Here is a 22,170-nt window from a genome sequence, read left to right as displayed (position 1 = left end):
TTAAATAATTTACAATATTTGTATTCAGCAACATAATACACACTCAATGTATTGTGTTTACTAGGCAAAAATGAAAAACAGTAATTACAGTTACACTACATTGTATTAGATATATATTGTAATTACAGTTACACTGCATGGTAGTAGACCTGTACTGTAATTACAGTTACACTACTTGGTACTGTAACTGAAATGCAAACTTACTTCTTTTCTTGTTATTTTAGTGTTACTATATCATTACAAACTTATAATGGATCTTAAAAGTGATGCACAAAATTTATAACAACAAATCAGCTCTGTTAGAGCAGGTGAAACACTGAACAGGGCTGTACTGTGGTCCTACAGGACTTTTATTTTTGACAGCCCTACTTTAAAGGCATTTGTTTCCCCCCTGCTCTACAAGACCTGATCTCACTAATAGCGCCCCCTTCTGTGTTGAAGAAGAGAGTACACAGTGACCTCACATAGTCTGGAGCAGAGAGACGTCTACTTCTCAGTGACCACCAGCCAGTGTTCAGTTTTAGTAGGTTTTATAAGATTCCAACACATGATCTTATTGAGAGGTGAACATAAAAGCAGAATTTAAGTACTGTGTGATTTCTACAATGGAGCCTGAGCTGGTTCAGACTGTGCAGTCTAATTGGACACAAATATTGAGTAGAGAAACACTCACATGTGAATGAGTAGGACTGTAATCCTGACCCCAACCCCATCTCAAAGTCCAGTTAAAATCCAGTTACAGAATGTTAACAGCATGTCTATAACAACTTGTTTAGTATGCTAAGATGGTATGTATTATACCTGTTACATGTTCAGTGACTTCTCAGGTTAACATCTACAGATAAGAACTTGGACACCCAAATAAAGTGAAAAACAACTGAATTCATCAGATTATAAACAAATCTGATATAAACAGTTAATTAAAAGTCTGTTGATTAAATTCCTGAATGTTCAGGTGCTTTACTACTACTACATTATGTTACTGAGAGTCTATTGTTTTTATTTTAAAATGTATAAACTACTTAAATACTTCATCTATTTTTAATTTGAGAATGTTAGTCATTTCATAGATATCTCTATGCACTCTGCCATTGCATGTCCTGAACTGTGTGTTTAATCTCCATCAGCAGTTAAACCTACACCTGAACTCACATCAAGCTTTACAGGAGCTGCACTGGTGGGAAACCCAGTGACTCTGCACTGTAAGCTGGACCAGTCTGCTAGATGGAGCTTTTACTGGTCCAGACACACACAGAACCCTGAGAATGAGACCAACACTGCAGCAAACTCCTACAACATCAGCTCAGTGGCGCCCTCTGATGGAGGCCAGTACTGGTGCAGAGCTGGCAGAGGAAACCCAGTCTACTACACAAACTACAGTGATGCACTCTGGGTAAACGTTACTGGTGAGGAACAGTTTACAGTCTATAACTACCGTAGAAATTAAATCTATCAGTTACATATTCAGCAAAAATATGAAATATCAGTACTTGTCAACCCTCAGTAAAAGTTGGCACAATATTAGATTACAAGTGTCACTACATGTACTGTGGAGTCTTGGACATGTGCACAGATTGGCCACTAGAGGGCAGCAGTCAATAATATTTTAGTAGAAATATGACAAAGCAGATCGCAAAATGTTTGATTTCCTGAATAACAGGAAACTGTCATATCTGCTACATGACATGTTTTATGTGCTTCTGAATGAATGGATTTATTCAGTATTAAAACATCTGCAGGACCAGACAGCAGTGACTTGTGATAGATTTAGATTTAGATCTGTGTACTAGTGAGTAACAGTTTAGAGTGTATGATTATAGAAAACATTGTGTTGATTATCTGTGTGATAGATTTAGGTCTGTATAGTAACTCTGTTTCCCTGAGTCTACATGGTAAGATCACAGTCATTTCATGAGTTTAACATCTATTTTACTCATTTAAGCTCTTTGTAGACAGTAGCAGAACACACTCAATCCACATGTATTGTGTTTACTTGTTAAAGGTAAAAAATATACTGTAAATATACCTTTATTCCAGTAATACTGCTGTGAAATTCTAATTTACTTATTTTCTTGTTCATATCATTACCAACTTATAATGGATCTTAAAAGTGATACACAGGAATTTTATTTTGGCACCCCTCATTTAAAAGCATTTGTTTCCACCGTACACTACAAGACCTGATCTCACTAATAGCGCCCCCTACTGTGTTGAAGAAGAGAGTACACAGTGAGCTCACATAGTCTGTGAGGAGAGACGTGTGACAAATCATTTTGTGATTCATGTGATGTTTTGATTCCCATGGTTTCAGCTGGTGATTCCTCCTCTCTTGGCCTGGTTGGTTTGACTGTGGGACTGAGTTTGGTTGTGTTCTTCATCTTACTGACCCTGCTGTGGTGCTACAAAACCAACAAAGGTCTGAGATCAGCTGCAGGTCATTTATGAATAGTTTAAATATTATATGTTTGTATGATACACATCATGAAACCTTTTATAGTATTAAACATTTTTCCTTTATTTCCATGTTGCCTTGGAGCAGAATCTCTGTGTCGCTGTACTGGGAGTCAGTCAGACATCAATCAGACATCAGATCAGACCCAGAGAGAGTCAGGAGGTGAGGGGTGTCAGTCACACCACTGCGCACTGCTCAGACCATGAGACAACAACAACTTTCCTTATTAACAATTAACTTAAAGATGTATCTTCTCTAAGACAATTGAAATAATCCTTCATCACTTGTGATTCATTCTGTACTGTGTCCAGTAATCTTTCATCTTAGCATTTATTAAATAGACTTTTCTTTTAACCCCAGAATCTGCCCACATATATGACACAGCTGAGCCAGCAGACAGGAGCAGCACAGGTAACGATTTCATCTCCCATTGAGTGCAGCAGTGAAAGACTTGGACGGAGTGCAGCTACACAGTAAAGCCCAGGAACCTTTTGTAGTAATAAACACAGTGTACTCTGTGATAAACACACTGCACTCTGTGATAAACACACTGTACTTTGTGATAAACACACTGTACTCTGTTATGAACACACTGTACTCTGTGATAAACACACTGCACTCTGTTATTATGAACACACTGTACACTGTTATGAACACACTGTATTCTGTGATAAACACACTGTACTCTGTGATAAACACACTGTACTCTGTTATGAACACACTGCACTCTGATGAACCTGCAGATGACCTCAGTGATGTCACTTATGCTCAGGTCATGAAACACAACAAGAAAAGCAGGAATAAAGGTACAGCCACATCACCCTCACACTGGGATTTAATTCAAACCTCACACAAACACAACATCACTCTACTATACATATAAGTAACAGGCTCTGTATAACTACACACTGGAGAATACAGTCTGATCTACATCACTCTATTATACATATAAGTAACAGGTTCTGTTTAACTACACACTGGAGAACACAGTCTGATCTACATCACTCTAGTATACATATAAGTAACAGGCTCTGTATAACTACACACTGGAGAACACAGTCTGATCTACATAACTCTAATATACATAAAATAACAGGTATTATATAATTACACACTGGAGAATACAGTCTGATCCACATCACTCTATTATACATATAAGTAACAGGTTCTGTTTAACTACACACTGGAGAACACAGTCTGATCTACATAACTCTATTATACATAAAATAACAGGTATTATATAACGACACACTGGAGAATACAGTCTGATCTACATCACTACTGTATATATACTACTATATATATCTACTATATAATCATCACATGAGACAAAGGAAACACATGCTGGTCTCCAAAAGCAGCAGCAGTGCATTGTTGGAAAGAAGTGTGTATGATGAGCTGTTATTGGTTGATTGGTTAGAACACTAAAGGTCAGTGAGAGGTCATGCCTGTGTTTGCTTTGGTTTTGTTCTGTTACTGCAGACACTGGTGCTGGACCCAGTGAAGTCATTTATGCTGAGATCAAACTGAAACCAAAACAGAAAGCAAAGAAAAAAGAAGGTACATGAAAAGGAGAAACTTTAGTCACCTACAGCAGTGACACACCAAGATACAGCTGACCTGAAGAACTCTTAAGATTCTACGCTTTGATTCACTGCTTAGTAACTGTGTGCTTAGTTACCCACTGTAGGTTATTCAGGTCATGTTGTGTTTAATCATTTGGAGGGTTGGAGTTCTTCCTGTGGTCTAATTCAGGCTCTTCTGTCCCTACTAGAGAAGAGCAGTGTGGGGGCAGACACTGTATACTCAGAGCTGAGGCAGGACTCACACAAAGGTCAGAGAGCCAATATCTATGGTATCATTTCAGAGGTACCAGGCTGTACTGAGCCACTACTGCACCCAAAGACCTAAAGGAACACCATAACTGGTCATAAGAAGACCTTAAACCAGTCCTTCAAAACCAGCTAACAGTGAAGGAAACAGAGCTGAAGCCAGTCAACAGATATCACTCCATAGAGTGCTCACTGATCTCCACTCCATTCATTACTGTCAGTAGCAGCTGCTGTGCTTGGAAGATTTGTAATAAACATGACTCAGTGAAAAAGGAGCCAGTGTTCATTTTAAACCTTATTTCAAGTGAAACTGAATATCAATGCAAAGTGACTTCTGCTTAGGTTTATATTAATTAATAAACAATCATGAAACATGTAAGAGCCCTTTACTGTTTATGTGCACAGAACTGAACCTACCAGCTTTGTTAAATAGAAGACAGGTAGAGTGGAGCTGAACTGACAGTGATTCTATGTACATTAAACAGAAATAATGACTGATCCTAATGAATGTTTTCAAATCATCTTTGTCAAGGTTGTTGAGGAACAGCAGAGACTGCTGGGAAACAGAATTCATTCTCCTGTGTTACTCCCTCAAGTTTCTACAAGACCAGGAGTTTAAACCCTCTTATCCAAGTGTTCATTCATTTATTTAGTTTAAACACTTTTTAAATGATCATGTCAGATACTCATGTCTACAACAGGAAGGTGTTTTATAACAGATGGAGATGTAACAGGTTGGAGGTAAAATCTCTTACAGTGAAAGTGTGGTTTTATCATAAGGAACATACTAGTTTCACTCTTAGTGTAGAAATGCTTGATAACATTAGAATTGTTTTGTTTGTGTGTTTTATCATGTGAATCTAAATATGAAGTGCACTGGTTGTAGCATAAACATTCCAGGAGAATCAGATTCAGTGGTGTTGGAGTTCCTTCTCTGTAGAGGTGATGAGTGTGTGAGTTCTGTGGGGCTTCACTGCCAACAGACTTTCTGTCTTTTCAGCTGTTCTGAAGCTTGTGATTGAGTGACTGTTTATCTTTGTGTGTTTGTTACTAGAGTCACCTAGAGAGAAACATTAAGCTCCACTTTTTAACCTTTGAGCCAAGATTTTTATTTTTTGCAGTGCTATGTAACTGCAGCACTTTGTAAATTAAAGACTTGGAGATTCCTGGTGATCTTCTGTAGTGAGCCTCATTAGGGTTGAACCCCAACCCTAATTCTGGTGATCTTCTGTTGTGAGCCTCACTAGGGTGAAGGAATCAGTATGTATTTGTTTTATTTTGTGATTATTTTTGATTAAGTTTTATATTATGTTTGTATTTCTGCACTTTTCTAAATGTCTCTGTAACTCTTCTGTGTCGTGGTGTCTGTCTGTGATGTATCAAGATCAGGAGGTGATGACTGTCAGGAGGTGATGACTGTCAGGAGGTGATGACTCTCAGGAGGTGATGACTCTCAGGCCTCGTCCACACCTCTCTCTCTCTATCATCCTCCTCTCTCCTCCTCCTCTCTCTCTCTGTCTATCCTACTTCTTCATCTCCTCCTGATCTCACTTCTGAGTTGTTGTATTAACTACTCATTGTTAGATTAGCACCCTTCTTTTTGATGAAGTAAAATCTGATCTGAAGTTTTTATATGTGCACAAATAAACATCAGGACTCTGAGGATCAGTACAAGATCCTGACTCTTCTTTACTCAATTTCTAATCCTAATCCTAACCTTAATCCTAATACTGATGATTGTCATGATTAGTCCCTCCCAGCTTCCTTGTTCCATGTTTTCCTTGTCTTGTGTATTTTAGTTCCATGTCATAGTTTCATTTTCTCCGCCCCTCGTTTGATTGCTTACACCTGTCCCTCGTTTCTCCCTTGTTAAGTTCATGTATTTAAACCCTTTCATGTTTCCGGTATCGATACTGTTTATTGCATGTTTATCTGAGTGGTTGTGTTTCTTTGTACTCTGTGCCTTCGTGTTTCCTTGTCTTTGTTATAGCCTGCTTCCCCTGTTTGCCTTCGTGTGTTTTGTTTGTTTAATCATGTATCCCTGTACTCTCCGTGTTGGTAATATAACCCTGGACTGCTACAACGACTGGACAATGAGGGAACACAGAAGCTGGAAGGGACTAATCATGACAATGATGTTCTCTAGTGGTCATTGCCAGTGAGACTCAACACTACAGACTGAAGTACATATTACAGTCAGTATCACAGAACTGGACTGTTCCACCATTACTAATGACACCAGAACCACCACTATTACTTTATAATAGTGTCAGTATCACAGAAATGGACTGATCCACTGGTTTAGGAGGACACTACCTCTGGTCAGCAGGGATCAGTCCCACTGCAGTACTGAGCTTCTCCCCCTTGTCAATCACTCCATTGTGTTGCACCCTTGTTTGGTGATTAGTATTAGTGTGATTAAGCTTCTTATGTTGTTTAGTTTAGTTGGGGAGTCTTGCTGCTACTTTGTAGTCTGCAATCCCGACATGTTCTTTAAGTCTTAATCAGTCTAACAGGTTTTTGAGCTTACCTTTGTCTGTTACTGTTGCTTTGGCTCCCTTGATATTTTATCTATTCAGACAGTGATAGCTCAGTGGTTAAGGTACTTGACTTGTAATTTGAGGCTTGTGGGTTCAAGCCCCACCATTGCTACTGTTGAATCCCTGAGCAAGGCTCTTAACCCTCAATTACTGAAGTTGTGTTCTGTCATAATTGTAAGTTGCTTTGGATAAAAGCATCGTGGTGTTTTTGACCTATGCCTGCTGTTTCAGATTGTGGTACTGGATGTGTGTTTAGGATGTATCCACCACACATTAAACTCACTCGGGTTAAACTTTGGTTCCTCACATGTTTTCTGGTCTCGTGTGTGTGTGTGGACGTCACTTTCCTCTTTGTTGTCAGGTCTGGTTTTCTCAGTATGTGTGTGAGGGCGCTGAGACTCAAAACACAACATGTGAAACCCTTTTAACTGGTTGGATCATTTTATTGATGTTTTAGTAATACAAGCCTCTAGAGATTATATTTCAAATAAAGAATTTTATTGGCGTTTTCTTTTGTTTTATTATTATTTACTGTTAATGCAAAAGGCAAAGATGTGCTTTATGTACCTTGACCAGATGCAAGTGGTCTGTAAAGCAACATTCATGAACTTGATAAAATTGTTATAAAACATTTATAACTTTACTTATGGCCCCTTTCATATACAATGTAATATTTCATGTGCCATTTCACATAAATATTTAACACATATAGTTCTTATACTGTATAACATGTATGACGGTGGTTCTTGGTCAAATACGTAAAGAAATAATGTCATTTGAACTTACATAGATATGCTCTCCTACATATGGAGAATTACCCATCAGCCACCATTCACACAAGTGTTACTCTCCTACTTTAGCACAGTGCAAATTCAGTCATCAAGCTCATTATTTTCCACTGATTTCTGTAGCTGTATAATCAACCACTTTGTGGTTTTGGTTATATTTACTTCATGATCAGTTTCATCACAGACATGACAATGGTTTTATTTCTTGATACCAGTCGAACATAAAGTCAAATTGCCATTGGTGTCATGTCACGTGGTTCACAGCAGAGGCTTTAATTTCCCGCGGAACTTTAAAAAGTGTTCTGATTTAGAACGAGCAAACGTAGAGTCTCACGCGGACTGTCCTCGTGCACAGATTGGTAACGGTTATAGAGACGTCAGCGTTCCTGTCAACGCTTTTCTGAAGTAGGACAACTCAAGATATTGTACCGACCAGAATCACTGGATATTCTAATAACTATCAGACATAAGCCTCAGTATTATTGGAATTAACATATGTTATTACATTTACTGAATAATGTTTAAAAATACTTTAAATATTTCATATATTAACCCATCCTCTGGATTTAGGAAGGATTGTGAAACGCCACATTAAATATATCTGGAGATACGATGAGTTTCCTCAACAAGGGGAACTGTTAACTAAGGAAAATTTGGACGATGAAATAAAATACTTTTGAAATTATTTCCGTCCCAGGTCGAAAATGTAATGTAATATCTTTGTCTGTCTCCTGTCTGATCTGTTTACTTTCTATTTATCCAGACGATATCCAAACTGCAGAAGGACGGCTTTCTGCGCATGCGTATCTACTCCAGTATGAGGGCGGCTCATTAACATTAAAACATTAACAAAAAGCCACGTGGACATTGTCGACTGTTAATTTACCCTTCAAAAGCAGGAACTGTTTTTTATTTTACAGTGTGGGACAGGTTGGTCAAGGCCTGTATTTATTTATGACACACAGCATCGTATAATTTCCCAGGTGTAAACTTGTGCTGTTTCAACCAGAACAACCACCACATCAAAACACAGTTCTTTTGAATTTAAATTTTAATTAATGTCTGACCACTTCGAAGGTTCATAAGGCTTTATTGTCATTTCAGCTATATACAAGTGTACAGCAAAAATGAAACAATGTTCCTCCAGGACCATGCTGCAAGACAAAACAAGTGAAACAGACAACATACTACACGAGTGCAAACAATACAATACAGTGCAATAATGTTACACAATAAATGCAGGACAGGACCAATACACAATGAACAGACAGTGTCTTTATTTTGACCAGTACAGTACTGAGAATATGTAAAGTGGGTTGTGCACAGGAGTCAGTGACATGCTGTACTGAACATAGCAGTCACCGGTAGCAGCCAGAACAGTTCAGAGCACAGTGCTGATTCAGTCCAGCACTCTATTTGTTTGTAACTGGAGTTAGCCAGAGTTCAGGAGTCCGATGGCTTCTGGGAAGAAGCTGCTGCACTGTCTAGAGGTGAGGGACCGGATGCTGTGGTACCTATTACCAGACGGCGAAAGGGTGAACAGTTTGTGTGAGCGGAGTGTGGGGTCTTCCACGTTGCTGGGAGCTTTTCGGATGCAACGTGTTGTGTAGATGTCTGTGATGGAGGGCAGAGAGACCCCAATGATCTTCTCAGCTGTTCTCACTATTCTCTGAAGGGTCTTGCGCTCAAAGATGGTGCAGTTCCCATACCAGGTAGTGATGCAGTGATGCAGAAAGAGGAGGAGGTCCACGTCCCAGTCTTTCTCGTGCGGCAAACAAAACGTTCTCAGCTTGGACTTTAAGGTTTGGTGAAATCTTTCTAAAGCACCCTGGGATTCAGGAAGGTAGGCGCTAGATACGCTAGATAAGGAGATGTTTATTTTGTAGAGGGGTGATGTCAGGAGATGACAACATAATAAAAATAACATATTGGGGCAGTGGGAGCTCAGTGGTTAATGTGCTTGAGTTGTAGTTAGAAAGCTGCTGGTTCAAGCCCCACCACTGCCAGGTTCCCAGTGTTGGGCTCTTGAAGAAGGCCCATAAACCTCAATTGCTTAAGTTGTACTCAGCTGTCTAGTCATCACAGTTTGGTCCTTGTTCAAGTCTCTCTGATCCTTACACTTGCAAATTTTTCCTGCTTCCAACACATGGATGTAAAGACCTGGCTGTCTAATATACCCACCCCAGTTCCTCCTGAATTTACTGTGCTGGGATGATGTATCTGACCATCAGTGCCACTACATCCTACAGCAGGGATGAGTGATCTTGCCCTCACAGAGCTGGTGTGGCTGCTGGTGTTCATTATAACAATCACCTGATGACCTGTCTCAGGTAAGTCCAAGCTATTATGAGCTTTGTAGTGACTTCACTACCCAGTGAACAGTTTTACATTAGAGCTGAGGAGAGTCAGTTTGAAGTAATGTGTAAAACACTAATCTGTGGTCTCGTTGTTGATTACTTAAAATCTAGAGTCTGGTATAAAATACACTTAGTGTTTCTTTGGCTGTGGAATATCTCATCTGACATCAGTGCAATGATAATGCAGACAATTTATTCGATTTTTAAATTTAGTTAACAAAATAAGAACATAAAAGCAGTAAACCAGTCCAACAAAGTAAAAGATCATTAAAATAAATGAGAATATTCTAACATTGGAATAAATGACACACAATAGTAACATGTGCATAAAAGTGAAAACATTGATGCACGATGCTTCATATAAACTGGTTGTCAGCTGGCAGTAAGTTAGCAGAGTTCAAACATACAATCTCACATGTGAAATGACTTCAAGCAAACAGAACAATGTCCTTCCATCTTCAGTATTTTTAGATTCTCACTCCTCTGAGACTGCATTCTGGCTTCTGGTTTCAGTCAGAGCTGTAGAAAAAATATTAAACACAGAAATCACAGTGTAGGTGTTAGAAAACTCCCCCTGGTGTTATTGGATTATTATTTAATACACTTTTATTGCTGTTTTGGTCTTGTAGATCAGAGAAGGGGAAAAAGTGTGTCTTGTCTCCCACGCAAGCAACATGTCGACAGTTTCAATGATTGTGGGGAGAAAATTAATATTTTATTAAACCAGCATCTAAAATAGTTTTAAATGTCTGTTTACAAAAGTATAAAGTATATATAAAACCTAAGTTGTTGGTGGTTGTGGTTCCCATGGTAACCTGTATTGTTTTCATTGATCTCTCTGCTCTGTCATGACTGTGTGTTGTTTGGCTCTAGTTAGTGTGTGTATTTACACTCATGTTTCTTTTAGTATTTGCAGTCTTGCCTAAAGTAACATTTTCTGGTTCCAGTCATTGTTCTTTTCACTCTTGTTTTTAACTACTGGTTTCATGACCATGTGCTGCTTTTATAAACCATGATTTTTATGGATTACATATGACAGACACTTTACTGTCATGTGTCCTGCTTGTCTTAGCAGTATTAAGAGTCATGACAATGTTGAAAGTCATAAAAACACACAGAAGAAACCTTAGGATGCGCTTTCAGATTCAAACAAATGTAAGATTGGTTCCTCTTTTCTTCCAGTGTGTGTAATGTGTGTCTAAGAGGAAGAGTTCTTACCGTGAGCTCTGTAGCATTTGACCCCCAGCACGATGGACACTAGCAGATATGGAGAGACTGCCAGTAGACTACTGAGCAGACTGAGGATGGAGAATGGAGCTTCTGAATGGGACAGAGCTGATCTCACACACACACACACACACACACACACACACACAGAATTAATCACAGCTGAAGAGCTACAGTGCTTCTGTGACTCTGGGGAGCATTGAGGGTGAGGGATGGGATACCAACGTGAGCCGTGTGAACAAAGATGTTTATTTTAAACAGATGAAAAACACGAACAGCTACAACTAAGAAGCGACATGACGAAACATGGAAGTGAACATAATGAAATGGAATGATAAAAAATACAATTAAACTAAAATAAAAATATAAACCAAAGAAAATTGACACTCATTGCAAACAAGCTGTATAACTTAATTCATTCATTTATTCATGTGGTAGCCACCCAACCACTTTACAAAAATTATAATATCAACACTACACAGAATCTGTTGCATTGTTTATTTTAACTGGGTAATAATATAAAGGCTGTGTGTGAGTGAGAGGAGTTATTTATGTGGTGCTGGATATTTGCTCTACTACAGTTAAAACTAAACTGAGCAGCAAATCCAAAGAGTTTGTAGGAGCAGGTTTTCTACAAAAGGGAATCACACAACAATGGACGCTTAACACTTTCTTGTCTAAATAATAATGATTCATATAGTAAAATATCCAGTCAGGCATAATTATATCAACTCAGCTCTCACAGATTACCAACACCATGTTTTCTATTAATATAGTCTGTCAACTGATACTCACCAGTAAACAGACCTAAATCTACCACACAAGTCACTGCTGTCTGGTCCTGTACATGTTTTAATGTTGAATAAATCCATTAATTCAGAATCACATAAATCATGTCATGTAGCAGATATGACAGCTTCCTGTTATTCAGGAAATCAGACATTTTATGATCTGGTTTGTCCTGTTTCTACTAAAATTTTATTGACTGCTTCCATCTAGTGGCCAATATGTGCACATGTCCAAGACTCCCCAGTACATGTAGTGACAATCTAATGACGTTCTAATGACAATCTACTGATATTTCATATTTTTGCTGAAAATATCACTGATAAATTTTATTTCTATGGTGGTTATAGACCGTAAATTGGTCCTCACCAGTAACATTTACCCAGAGTTCATCACTGTAGTGTGTGTAGTAGACTGGGTTTCCTCTGCCAGCTCTGCACCAGTACTGGCCTCCATCAGAGGGCGCCACTGAGCTGATGTTGTAGGAGTTTGTTGCAGTGTTGGTCTCAGTCTCAGGGTTCTGTGTGTGTCTGGACCAGTAAAAACTCCATCCAGCAGGCTGGTCCAGCTTACAGTGCAGAGTCACTGGGTTTCCCACCAGTGCAGCTCCTTTAAGGCTTGATGTGAGTTTAGGTGTAGGTTTAACTGCTGATGGAGATGAAACACACAGTTCAAGATATGCAATGGCAGAGTGCATAGAGATATCTATGAAATGAGTAACATTCTCAGATTAAAATTAGATGAAGTATTTCAGTATTTTAAACATTTTAAAATAAAAACAATAGACTCTCAGTAACATGGTGTAGCAGTAGTGAAGCAGTAGATTAGTCAACAGATTTTTAATTAACTGTTTATATCAGATTTGTTTATAATCTGATGAATTCAGTTGTTTTTCACTTTATTTGGGTGTCCAAGTTCTTATCTGTAGATGTTAACCTGAGAAGTCACTGAACATGTAACAGGTATTATACATACCATCTTAGCATACTCAACAAGCTGTTATAGACATGCTGTTAACATTCTGTAACTGGATTTTAACTGGACTTTGAGATGGGGTTGGGGTCAGGATTACACTCCTACTCATTCACATGTGAGTGTGATGGTCTCTACTCAATATTTGTGTCCATTTAGACTGCACAGTCAGAACCAGCTCAGGCTCCATTGTAGAAATCACACAGTACTTAAATTCTGCTTTTATGTTCACCTCTCTATAAGATCATGTGTTGGAAGCTTATTAAACCTTTGAAAGCTTTTTGAAAGCATCTAATAGTTTTGATACGAGAAGTGAACTTGAAGGAATAAATAAATGGAATGTATTACTTCACATGCAGCTCAGCTGAACCACATCTGGTAGGAGTAATGGTAGTGTTGATACAGTAGGAGTAACGGTGGTGAAGGTACAGTAGGAGTAATGTGGTGACAGTACAGTAGGAGTAATGGTGGTGAAGGTACAGTTGGAGTGATGTGGTGATGGTACAGTAGGAGTAATGTGGTGATGTTACAGTAGGACTAATGGTGGTGATGGTACAGTAGGAGTAATGGTGGTGATGGTACAGTAGGAGTAACGGTGGTGACGGTACAGTAGGAGTAACGGTGGTGACGGTACAGGTGGTTCTTAAAGTCAACAGAAATGAACACAAAAGTTTTTATTGTCCAAAACATTCCCTGACAGTCCTAGTATTGAAATGGCCCCTAGTTTACAAATAGGTTCTACGCCATTGGGACCAGTTATCTACTTGAACACAGTTTAATGTACCAATATATCCAGCAATGTAACAGCATTTTATTTTTCTATAATAAATGAGTGTATTACATGTAGATTTAAGCCTTAATTAAAGTAACTGGATTCCATGTGAACGCTTTGTTACATTTATGTAAATACTGATTCACACCACAAGATGGGGATGTTTGATTTCCTATTTCTGCTGTGGATAGAATATATAGAAAACATCTATTCTGTCTCTTAGAAAATGATGGGTAACAGTAACTTTACATGGCTTGAATGACTAAATGTAAGTAATGTATATCCATAGTCTCAAATACTCAAATACATATGAAAATACAAATATATAAACTGAAGAGAGTTCAGTCAGGGACAGGACATGGTGTTCATGGTGTTCACAGTAAACTCAGTACAAGCGTAAGTTCACTACATGGAGTCTCACCCTGCACTGTGGTGTTGACAGGATTACTGCTCCAAGATTCAGAATTATAAAATGATTTTCTTGCCAATATAAATTTGAGGCTCTGGTTAAATTGGTGTAATAATAAACATGTGAAATCTTTAAATTCTGACCTCTGACTGAGACCCAGCTTTGTGGTGACTCTCCTTTCTCTGGGTGTTTACAGTAGTAGACACCCTCATCTGACTTTGAGACAGTATGGATGGTGATTTCTCCTGCAGTCTGGGTCTGGATGAGTGATCCATCTTTGTATAAATCAGCTCTGAGGTGTGATGTGATATTGAGGTGAAGTAAACAGTGTAGAGTCAGAGGATCTCCCTCAGTCACAGGATGGACAGAACTCTCCAGAATCACATCACCATCTAGAACAGAGAAAACACTTTACTCATCTTTTACAGAGAGAAGGATTCCAGCATGAATACTGAGTAATACATAACAGGGACACAGAACATTAACACAATAAAGTAGAAAGTAGAATGTCACACACACACACACACACACACACACACACACACAGTTCACCCTGAATATGTTAAATTAACAGCTTTTCTTATTAACTCTAGTTAACAGTTTTCTTAGTCAGTAACTGATAGTTCTATATATTGTGAACTATAATATAGTTATCAAACATTTCCTTTTCTCTTTAACTAGTGAGTGCATACATGCAGACTCACTGTGCACTGTGATGTTAACAGGATTGCTGCTCCCTCCAGATTCAGACTGACACCAGTACACTCCACTATGGTATGTGTAGAAGTATCCGATGGTGCGTCTAGATCCTGTAACTGATCCCCAGAGTGATGAACAATCTGACACATTCCCACTGTGTGTGTATCCTCTCACTCTCCATCCAGGAGAGTCACTCTGTCCCTCACAGCTCAGTGAGAGAGAGTCACCACTAAAGTGTTGAGTTCTGCTGGGACTGATGATCAGAGAGACTGGAAGAGACAGACCTTAGATACAGAAATTATACATCACGTGTTATTATTATTGTCTTATCATAGCAGGAGTGTAGTGAACACGTTTAACATGGAAATATTACAACCAGTTTGATGCCTCCTTTCATGATTGAAAACCACTAATGCAATCTAATTAATAACATATAACTAAGCTCTTGATTGTGTGTGTGTGTATGACAGTGATTGATGTTTCACAAACACACACACACACACACACACACACACACACACACACACACACACACACACACACTGCTGTTGTTTGTCCTCACCTGTGATCCATAGTGGCTGTGTGTTACTGTACTGTGTCTGATAGGCTGGTTCTCCTCTCTCTGCTCTGCACACATAAACTCCTGTGTGATGTAGAGCAGCAGGACTGAGAGTGTAGGAGCCTCCAGCTCCTCTGCTGCTGTCTGAGAGGAGCTCAACACAATACCTCACATAGCTATGATTGTGTATTACTGGAGTTAAACATTCTCTGTAGGGAACAGCTCTGTACCAGCTGAATGTCCAGCCTGTAGAGGAGTCTCTGACCTCACAGCTTAGACTCACTGAGACTCCTTCAGTCAGCCAGATCTGTGGAGATACACTCAGTAATGCCTGGGGTCTCACTGTAACACAGCAAATATACAATGCTCTGTGTTTAAAATCACACACACACAATAACAACCTTGCTATGAATGTCTATTGGCTGAATTCACAGTCCAAACTCACCTGACACAGTTAATGTAATAGCATTACTGATCTCTGAGCTCTGAGAGTCTCTTCCCCTGTACCCTCTGCAGGTGTATGTACCACTGTCATACTGTACAACAAAGTTGAATGTGTATGTATTGGATGAGACATATGGGTAGATACTGTTGCCATCCTTATACCAGCTGTATATCCACCCAGTGTCTCCTTCTCCCTGTATGTCACATCTGAGAGTCACAGTCTCTCCTCTGAACACGTGATTATCAGGACTTACACTCACAACAGCTTTAACATGACCTGCAGAAACATTAAACATTTGAATTCTTCATTCAGTTACTTTGAAAACAAATAAATTACACAGATCTAAATCTAAATCTACCACACCAGTCAGTGCTGTCTGGTCCTGCACGTTTTAATACTAAATAAATTCATTAATTATAAAATACATACACTAAAATGCTAAATGTGTAAATTAATACATTTAAAATAGCAAATTTTCATAAATGTCTAATGACATCATTCCAACATTTCATGTTTCATCTAATAGTTGAATAGAGTTAGTAATGGCAGTTTGGGTTTTAAATAATATATAAACAGAATATAAATCACCTTGAGCAAGTCCAGCTTGAACAAATGAAATCAGCACTATAAACATAAAAGAGGGAACATATGAATATGAACAATGAAATCATTAATTTATTAAAGAAAACACCTGACAGCAAAACATTTCAGACACAATTAAAATAAAAGTATCATTGTTAATTTAACCATGAACACCTTAACATGCTGGTTACCACTATGTATAATTGTTCGTTTAAATAAAAACACCTTAACATGCTAGATAACACTTTGAATAAATGTTCATCTAAACTCTGCTTCAAAGTGAGTGGGGAAAATGACTGCTGTTTTCACAAACTCCCTGATTAAACAAAAGTGAAAGAAATGAATCCTACACGATAAAACATCTTTAGAGAACTTTAGCGCGCTGAAGGTTTTGAACACAAGGGGGCGACAGTGATTTATGTTTCTGTGGACAGTGGTGTGTGCTGTGGTATGAGCAGATTCACTACTGCTGTTTCACAGTTCCACAGTGTCTGTTACTTATGAACATCCTATCCAGCATTCTCTAAGTGTTTAGAGGGTTTATGAAGAATAAACACACTGTGTAACGTGGAGCGATAGAGAGCTGGACGCAGACACTGAGAAGAGCGAAATTTATTAAGGGCAAATCCAGAATCTGGGTCATTAAGACAAGTCACAGCACCAATATGAACAGATCCAGGAAATATATTAAACAGAAAGCAAAACACGAAAATCGGGAAAATAAATCAACAGACAAACCGAGAGAAAACAGGGTACAGATACACAGACAACAAGGCAGAACCCAGAACACTGACTGAATAAATGTGAAACAAGACAAGAGCTCAGACAATGGCTTAGTACAAACACAATGATCAGATAATGGCTAGAACAACCACCAGCAAGACACTGAGGAAAACACTGCGTTTAAAAACACGACCTAACACGGTAGAAACGAGGAACAGGGGAAACTAATGAAGGCCAGAGAACTAAACGAGGGGCTGAACTAATGAAACCAAAACAAGGAATCACATGGAAATGAAAACTAGGATGGAAACAGAAACTGAAAGCAGGTGAATACAGCAATGGGATCATGACACTGATTCACTAATCTCCTGAATTTGTGAACCTGTTTCTGAGATTTGTGTATGGGATTAATTTTTAAATAGTCATGCAGTATTAATAGGAGAAAATAAAAGTTTGTGAGCTGTTCCAGGACTGTAGACCTGTTGTGTACACGCCGTCTCTCTGCTACTATGACAGATTCATGTGGTAGTGGGTCCTTTGCTAGGGAGGTAGGTGTTGGTCTTGGTTGCGTGAGTGTGAGTGGGTCCTTTGTTGAGGAGGTTTTGTCTGTGAAAGGTTTTGTGCTCAGCAGAGAGCTCAGCTGAGTTACTGTGTCAGTGTTCAATTGTGTGTGTTGAGGCTCTTGTCAAAGGGTTTCTTTTCATATCTATAAAATGAAGAGTGTCTCTTTCCTCAGGCTGAAAACTACCAGTCTGTGTTGGTCATGATCATTCTTCCCCCTCTTAATATAAGTGTCTTCTTGTATATACTTTGAACCTCAAATACGGTTTGGCTTGAAACGCAATGGAAGACAAGCATAGAGACTAACCCCATGCTGATAGTTAGGTGTGATGGCCGAGTGCCACAGGGCCAGGAGCAGGATGCTCAGATCTGTCTCGATGTGGACAGACATTTATTAATCAAGAACAAAGAATAAACACTGTGGTACTCACATTAAACACGCAATGTAGTGTGATACAAACGAAGAACTCTAAACATGCACAGAAACAAAAGCACAAACGAAAACATTAACATGTGCTAACAACTTCAAGTACATCTAACAATGACTGACAATGACCCCCCCCCCCCCCCCCCACACACACACAGGGAATAAAATACATACATAAATGAAACAAAGAACTGGATGCAGGTGTGGTTACAAACAAGACACAAGACACTGAACACAGTCAACAGTGAACTCTCCCTGCACATGACAGGACGCATCACATGACCAATGGAAGGGGAGTGAACTGAGATATTAGGAATCTAGGGGTCTTCTTCACCCCACACTTTGTAGATTATTGAAATCCACTCTTCACTGGTCTTACTGCTAAAACTCTGACAAACTCATCTGCTAGAGTCGTAAGCATCCTTATCACTTCCGTGATTCATCAGCTACACTGATGTGTAGAAGTACACTGGTAACTGGTCTGTTCCCATATTCAGTACAGATATGTACAAAGAACTTCTCCTCCTGCTCTCCAGCCCAGTACATCAAACAGAACCCTTTCCATAACACATCTGGATACAGTGAGAACACCTGAGCACATGGAAGTGGAACTCTGATCCTCCCTTCTGAGGGAACTACACAACTAACCCACATAATCTCATCAGTCAGGATCCTCAGACTGCACATTACCAACTTCATACAGCACCTCTGACTCTAATGAAGACATAAAGAGAACATTTACTCACAGAGCACCACAGGGAGTGGACTGAGCTCCATACTGTCCCAGTAATGACGGACTGACTGAGTGACTGTGTGTGTTAAAGACTCATCACTTCCTGTGTTCTCAGAATTAATGCGAGTTATTATAATGAGGTTATTTTAAGTGTCTTTGCTATATGTGGTGTGTGTGCAAGCACATTTCTGAGAAAGAGAGAGAGCGAAAGGGGGGAGAGTGAGAGGAAGAGAATGAGCGAGAGAGAGAGAAGAGAGAGAGAGAGAGAGAGAGAGAGAGAGAGAGAGAGAGAGAGAGAGAGAGAGAGAAGAGGCCATAGTTTCCATTTTATATTAAGTGCCTCCACTGTGTGGTGTGTATGTTGGACACAGTGAGGCCATAATTATTCATCATAATTATTATAAAGAATATTATTTATTGGAACTCATTTATTTAATGTAAATGTGTTCAATACACATTTGCAGGACCTCCATGCTGGGGGAGGGAACAGGAGGCAGCGCTGATTCACTTCTCTCCCCTGGAGCAGTTTGTCCTGCTCCAGCACACAAGGGTAGCAGTCAGAGGAAGAGCACTAGAGAATTCCTCAGGGTGTCACACAGGGACAGACACACGTGTTCTAGTATCAAGCCCTCATCACTCAGACACCACAGTAAGATGATCACACTCTAAACACTTTAACACCAGATCCATGCAAACCCAACACAAAGTTTGTGGAGAGTAGAAAAGAGAATGTGCAGGTGAAAGAAGAGAGAATTAATTCTGATTCTGCACACTTTAAATGAATATTATTAAACACCACTGAGTATCAGTAACATGAAGTAGAGAGCAGGTCACTATTTATCAGCTCTAACAGTCCATAACACCCACCACTCTGCACTTCCTCCCTCTGCTACACAGCTGAAATAGAACAGAAACCACAACACTCTGTATGTGTGTGTATGCTTATGTGTTTGTATGTACAGGTGTGTGTGTTTTTGAGACACAGGGGTACATAAAGATGAGTGATAGATGGTAACTTTGATATTAAAGATATTTGAGTAAGTATATGGACACTTGTTTGAGGCCCCATTTACTCTTGAACTGATTGTGCTGAGATGCATCTTGTGACTCTCAGTGGTACTACATTTTATAGCCTTCTATTTACCCTTCACAGAACTTAGAATACAACATAACATACGGCTCTATCATACAGGAGTACAGTTCTATGCTTGTGTGTGTGCGTGTGTGTGTGTGTGTGTGTGTGTGTGTGTGAGAGAGAGAGTGTGTGTGTGTGTGTGAGAGTGTGTGTGTGTGTGAGTGTGTGTGTGTAAGTGTGTGTGTGTAAGTGTGTGTGTGTGTGTGTGTGTGTATGTGTGTGTGTGTGTGTGTGTCTTTGAGAGAGAGAAGTAAAATGTGAGATCGTCATGTAAAGAGGAAGGAACCACACAGTGTCCAGTGTCCACTAAAGGAGGTTTTAGAGATCTGCAAAACATTCTTTCCCCAAGTATTCAACACATTTACATTAAATTAATGAGTTCAAATGAATAATATTATTTATAATAATGATGATGAAGAGTTGGCCTCACTGTGTCCTACATACACACCACACAGTAGAGACACTTTATATAAAATGGAAACCACGACCTCTCTACCTCTCTCTCTCTCTCTCTCTCTCTCTACACCCTTCTCTTTGTCTATGTTTATTTCCTTATATTCTCAGAAGTGTGCTCTGACTATAAAATGGAAACCACAGCCTTTTCTCTCTCTCTCTCCTCCTCTCTCTCTCTCTCTCTCTCTCTCTCTCTCTCTGCCGCCTCGCTCTATGTCTATCTCTCAGTATTTCTCTCTTTCTCAGAAGTGTGCTTTGACTAGAGAACACAGGAAGTGATGAGTCTTTAACACACACAGTCAGTCAGTCAGTCCATCATTACTGGGACAGTATGGAGCTCAGTCCACTCCCTGTGGTGCTCTGTGAGTAAATGTTCTCTTTATGTCTTCATTAGAGTCAGAGGTGCTGTATGAAGTTGGTAATGTGCAGTCTGAGGATCCTGACTGATGAGATTATGTGGGTTAGTTGTGTAGTTCCCTCAGAAGGGAGGATCAGAGTTTCACTTCCATGTGCTCAGGTGTTCTCACTGTATCCAGATGTGTTATGGAAAGGGTTCTGTTTGATGTACTGGGCTGGAGAGCAGGATGAGAAGTTCTTGTACATATTTGTACTCAATATGGGAACAGACCAGTTACCAGTGTACTTCTACACATCAGTGTAGCTGATGAAACACGGAAGTGATATGGACGCTTACGACTCTAGCATATGTGTTTGTCAGAGTTTTCACAGTAAGACCAGTCAAGAGAGGATTACAGTGCTCAACACAAGAGCTATTGAAACCATGGAGTAGAGTTTTGGAGGAGAAATAAACAGATTTAGTGAGGGCTCTAATATGAAGTTCAAGTGAAAGTGTGAGGTGAAGAAGAACCCCAAGATTCATAACTACCTGGACGGGGTTGACAGCCATGACATCACTATCACTATAGAAACTGGACAATCTGTATATTTGAGATTTGGATCATACCAACATAATTTAGGAATTGAGAAGTCAGTAGAATACAACAAATCCAAAGAATGACCACAGATATGAGTGGGAAAACTTACATGCTGTGTGGTGTTGAAACAGTCAAGTAGAGCCTACAAACAAACCCTATAGAAAATCAGCAGATAACATCCACTGCTTGGGCTGTTTTGTGTGTTGGGGTAAATTAATAAGTATAACGGTGTGATAGAATGTAACATACTGTGTATATTAACATTTTAACAGACAAACTGGGTAAAAATACGGCAATCTCAAAAAAATGTAACAGAAGTAAACAATAAAGGAAGGTGACGATCAACAGGAAATGACCAAGACATACATTATTACCCTTAAGACCAACGCCTACCCCCCTAACAAAAGGCCCATTACCACATGAATCTGTTGTAGTAGCAGAGAGAACGTGCATACACAACTCCACTATATTCTTTTTCAGCAGAAATGGGGAGATGGAGAAAAACAGTTCATCCTGGTTTTGGTTTCGTTAGTTTAGCTCCTCGTTTAGTTCTCTGTCCTTCATTACTTTCCCCTGTTCCTTGTTTCTACCTTGTTAGGTCGTGTTTTTAAACCCAGTGTTTTCCTCAGTGTATTGCTGGTCGTTGTTCTAGCCGTTATCTGCTCATTGTGTTTGTACTAAGCCGTTGTCTATGGAAAGCCAAACATTTTGTATGGAAAAATATGGTGCTATTTTTCACTATGCTGTAAAATACGCTACAAAAACCAGATCAGTTCACTACAG

General features: G+C 39.3%; 2 protein-coding genes across 2 annotated transcripts; one reads left to right on the top strand and one right to left on the bottom strand.

Annotated features, from left to right (window-relative positions):
* Positions 1-808: 808 nt before the first annotated feature.
* Positions 809-5,946, top strand: LOC145653019 (uncharacterized). Its single transcript, XM_081704891.1, has 8 exons — positions 809-827; positions 1,128-1,406; positions 2,312-2,416; positions 2,540-2,614; positions 3,196-3,258; positions 3,935-4,012; positions 4,227-4,286; positions 4,817-5,946. Exons 1-8 carry the CDS (start codon positions 809-811, stop codon positions 4,822-4,824), a joined length of 687 nt encoding a protein of 228 aa, XP_081561017.1. The 3' UTR covers positions 4,825-5,946.
* Positions 5,947-11,352: 5,406 nt separating this feature from the next.
* LOC145653018 (Fc receptor-like protein 5) lies at positions 11,353-21,055 on the bottom strand. Its single transcript, XM_081704890.1, has 8 exons — positions 20,980-21,055; positions 16,427-16,462; positions 15,839-16,114; positions 15,397-15,735; positions 14,840-15,118; positions 14,279-14,527; positions 12,365-12,630; positions 11,353-11,385 (listed from the first exon to the last, which is right to left on the bottom strand). Exons 1-8 carry the CDS (start codon positions 21,053-21,055, stop codon positions 11,353-11,355), a joined length of 1,554 nt encoding a protein of 517 aa, XP_081561016.1.
* Positions 21,056-22,170: the final 1,115 nt, after the last annotated feature.

The sequence above is a fragment of the Electrophorus electricus genome, chromosome 21, assembly GCF_041902795.1.
Source record: "Electrophorus electricus isolate QZ-2024a chromosome 21, ASM4190279v1, whole genome shotgun sequence".
NCBI classification, from domain to species: Eukaryota; Metazoa; Chordata; class Actinopteri; order Gymnotiformes; family Gymnotidae; genus Electrophorus; species Electrophorus electricus.
This window is presented reverse-complemented; position numbering and strand designations above follow the sequence as displayed.

Bases quoted from the DNA above. Each gene is read 5' to 3' on its own strand.
- LOC145653019 (XM_081704891.1), top strand. The intron at 2,417-2,539 runs GTCTGAGATCAG...GCCTTGGAGCAG, and splicing joins GTGCTACAAAACCAACAAAG to AATCTCTGTGTCGCTGTACT. The intron at 2,615-3,195 runs GTGAGGGGTGTC...ATGAACCTGCAG, and splicing joins GACCCAGAGAGAGTCAGGAG to ATGACCTCAGTGATGTCACT.
- LOC145653018 (XM_081704890.1), bottom strand. From the start codon at position 21,055: ATGTACAAGAACTTCTCATCCTGCTCTCCAGCCCAGTACATCAAACAG. The intron at 15,119-15,396 runs GTGAGGACAAAC...TCTGTATCTAAG, and splicing joins ACAGCCACTATGGATCACAG to GTCTGTCTCTTCCAGTCTCT. The intron at 14,528-14,839 runs GTGAGTCTGCAT...TCTCTGTTCTAG, and splicing joins TGTTAACATCACAGTGCACA to ATGGTGATGTGATTCTGGAG.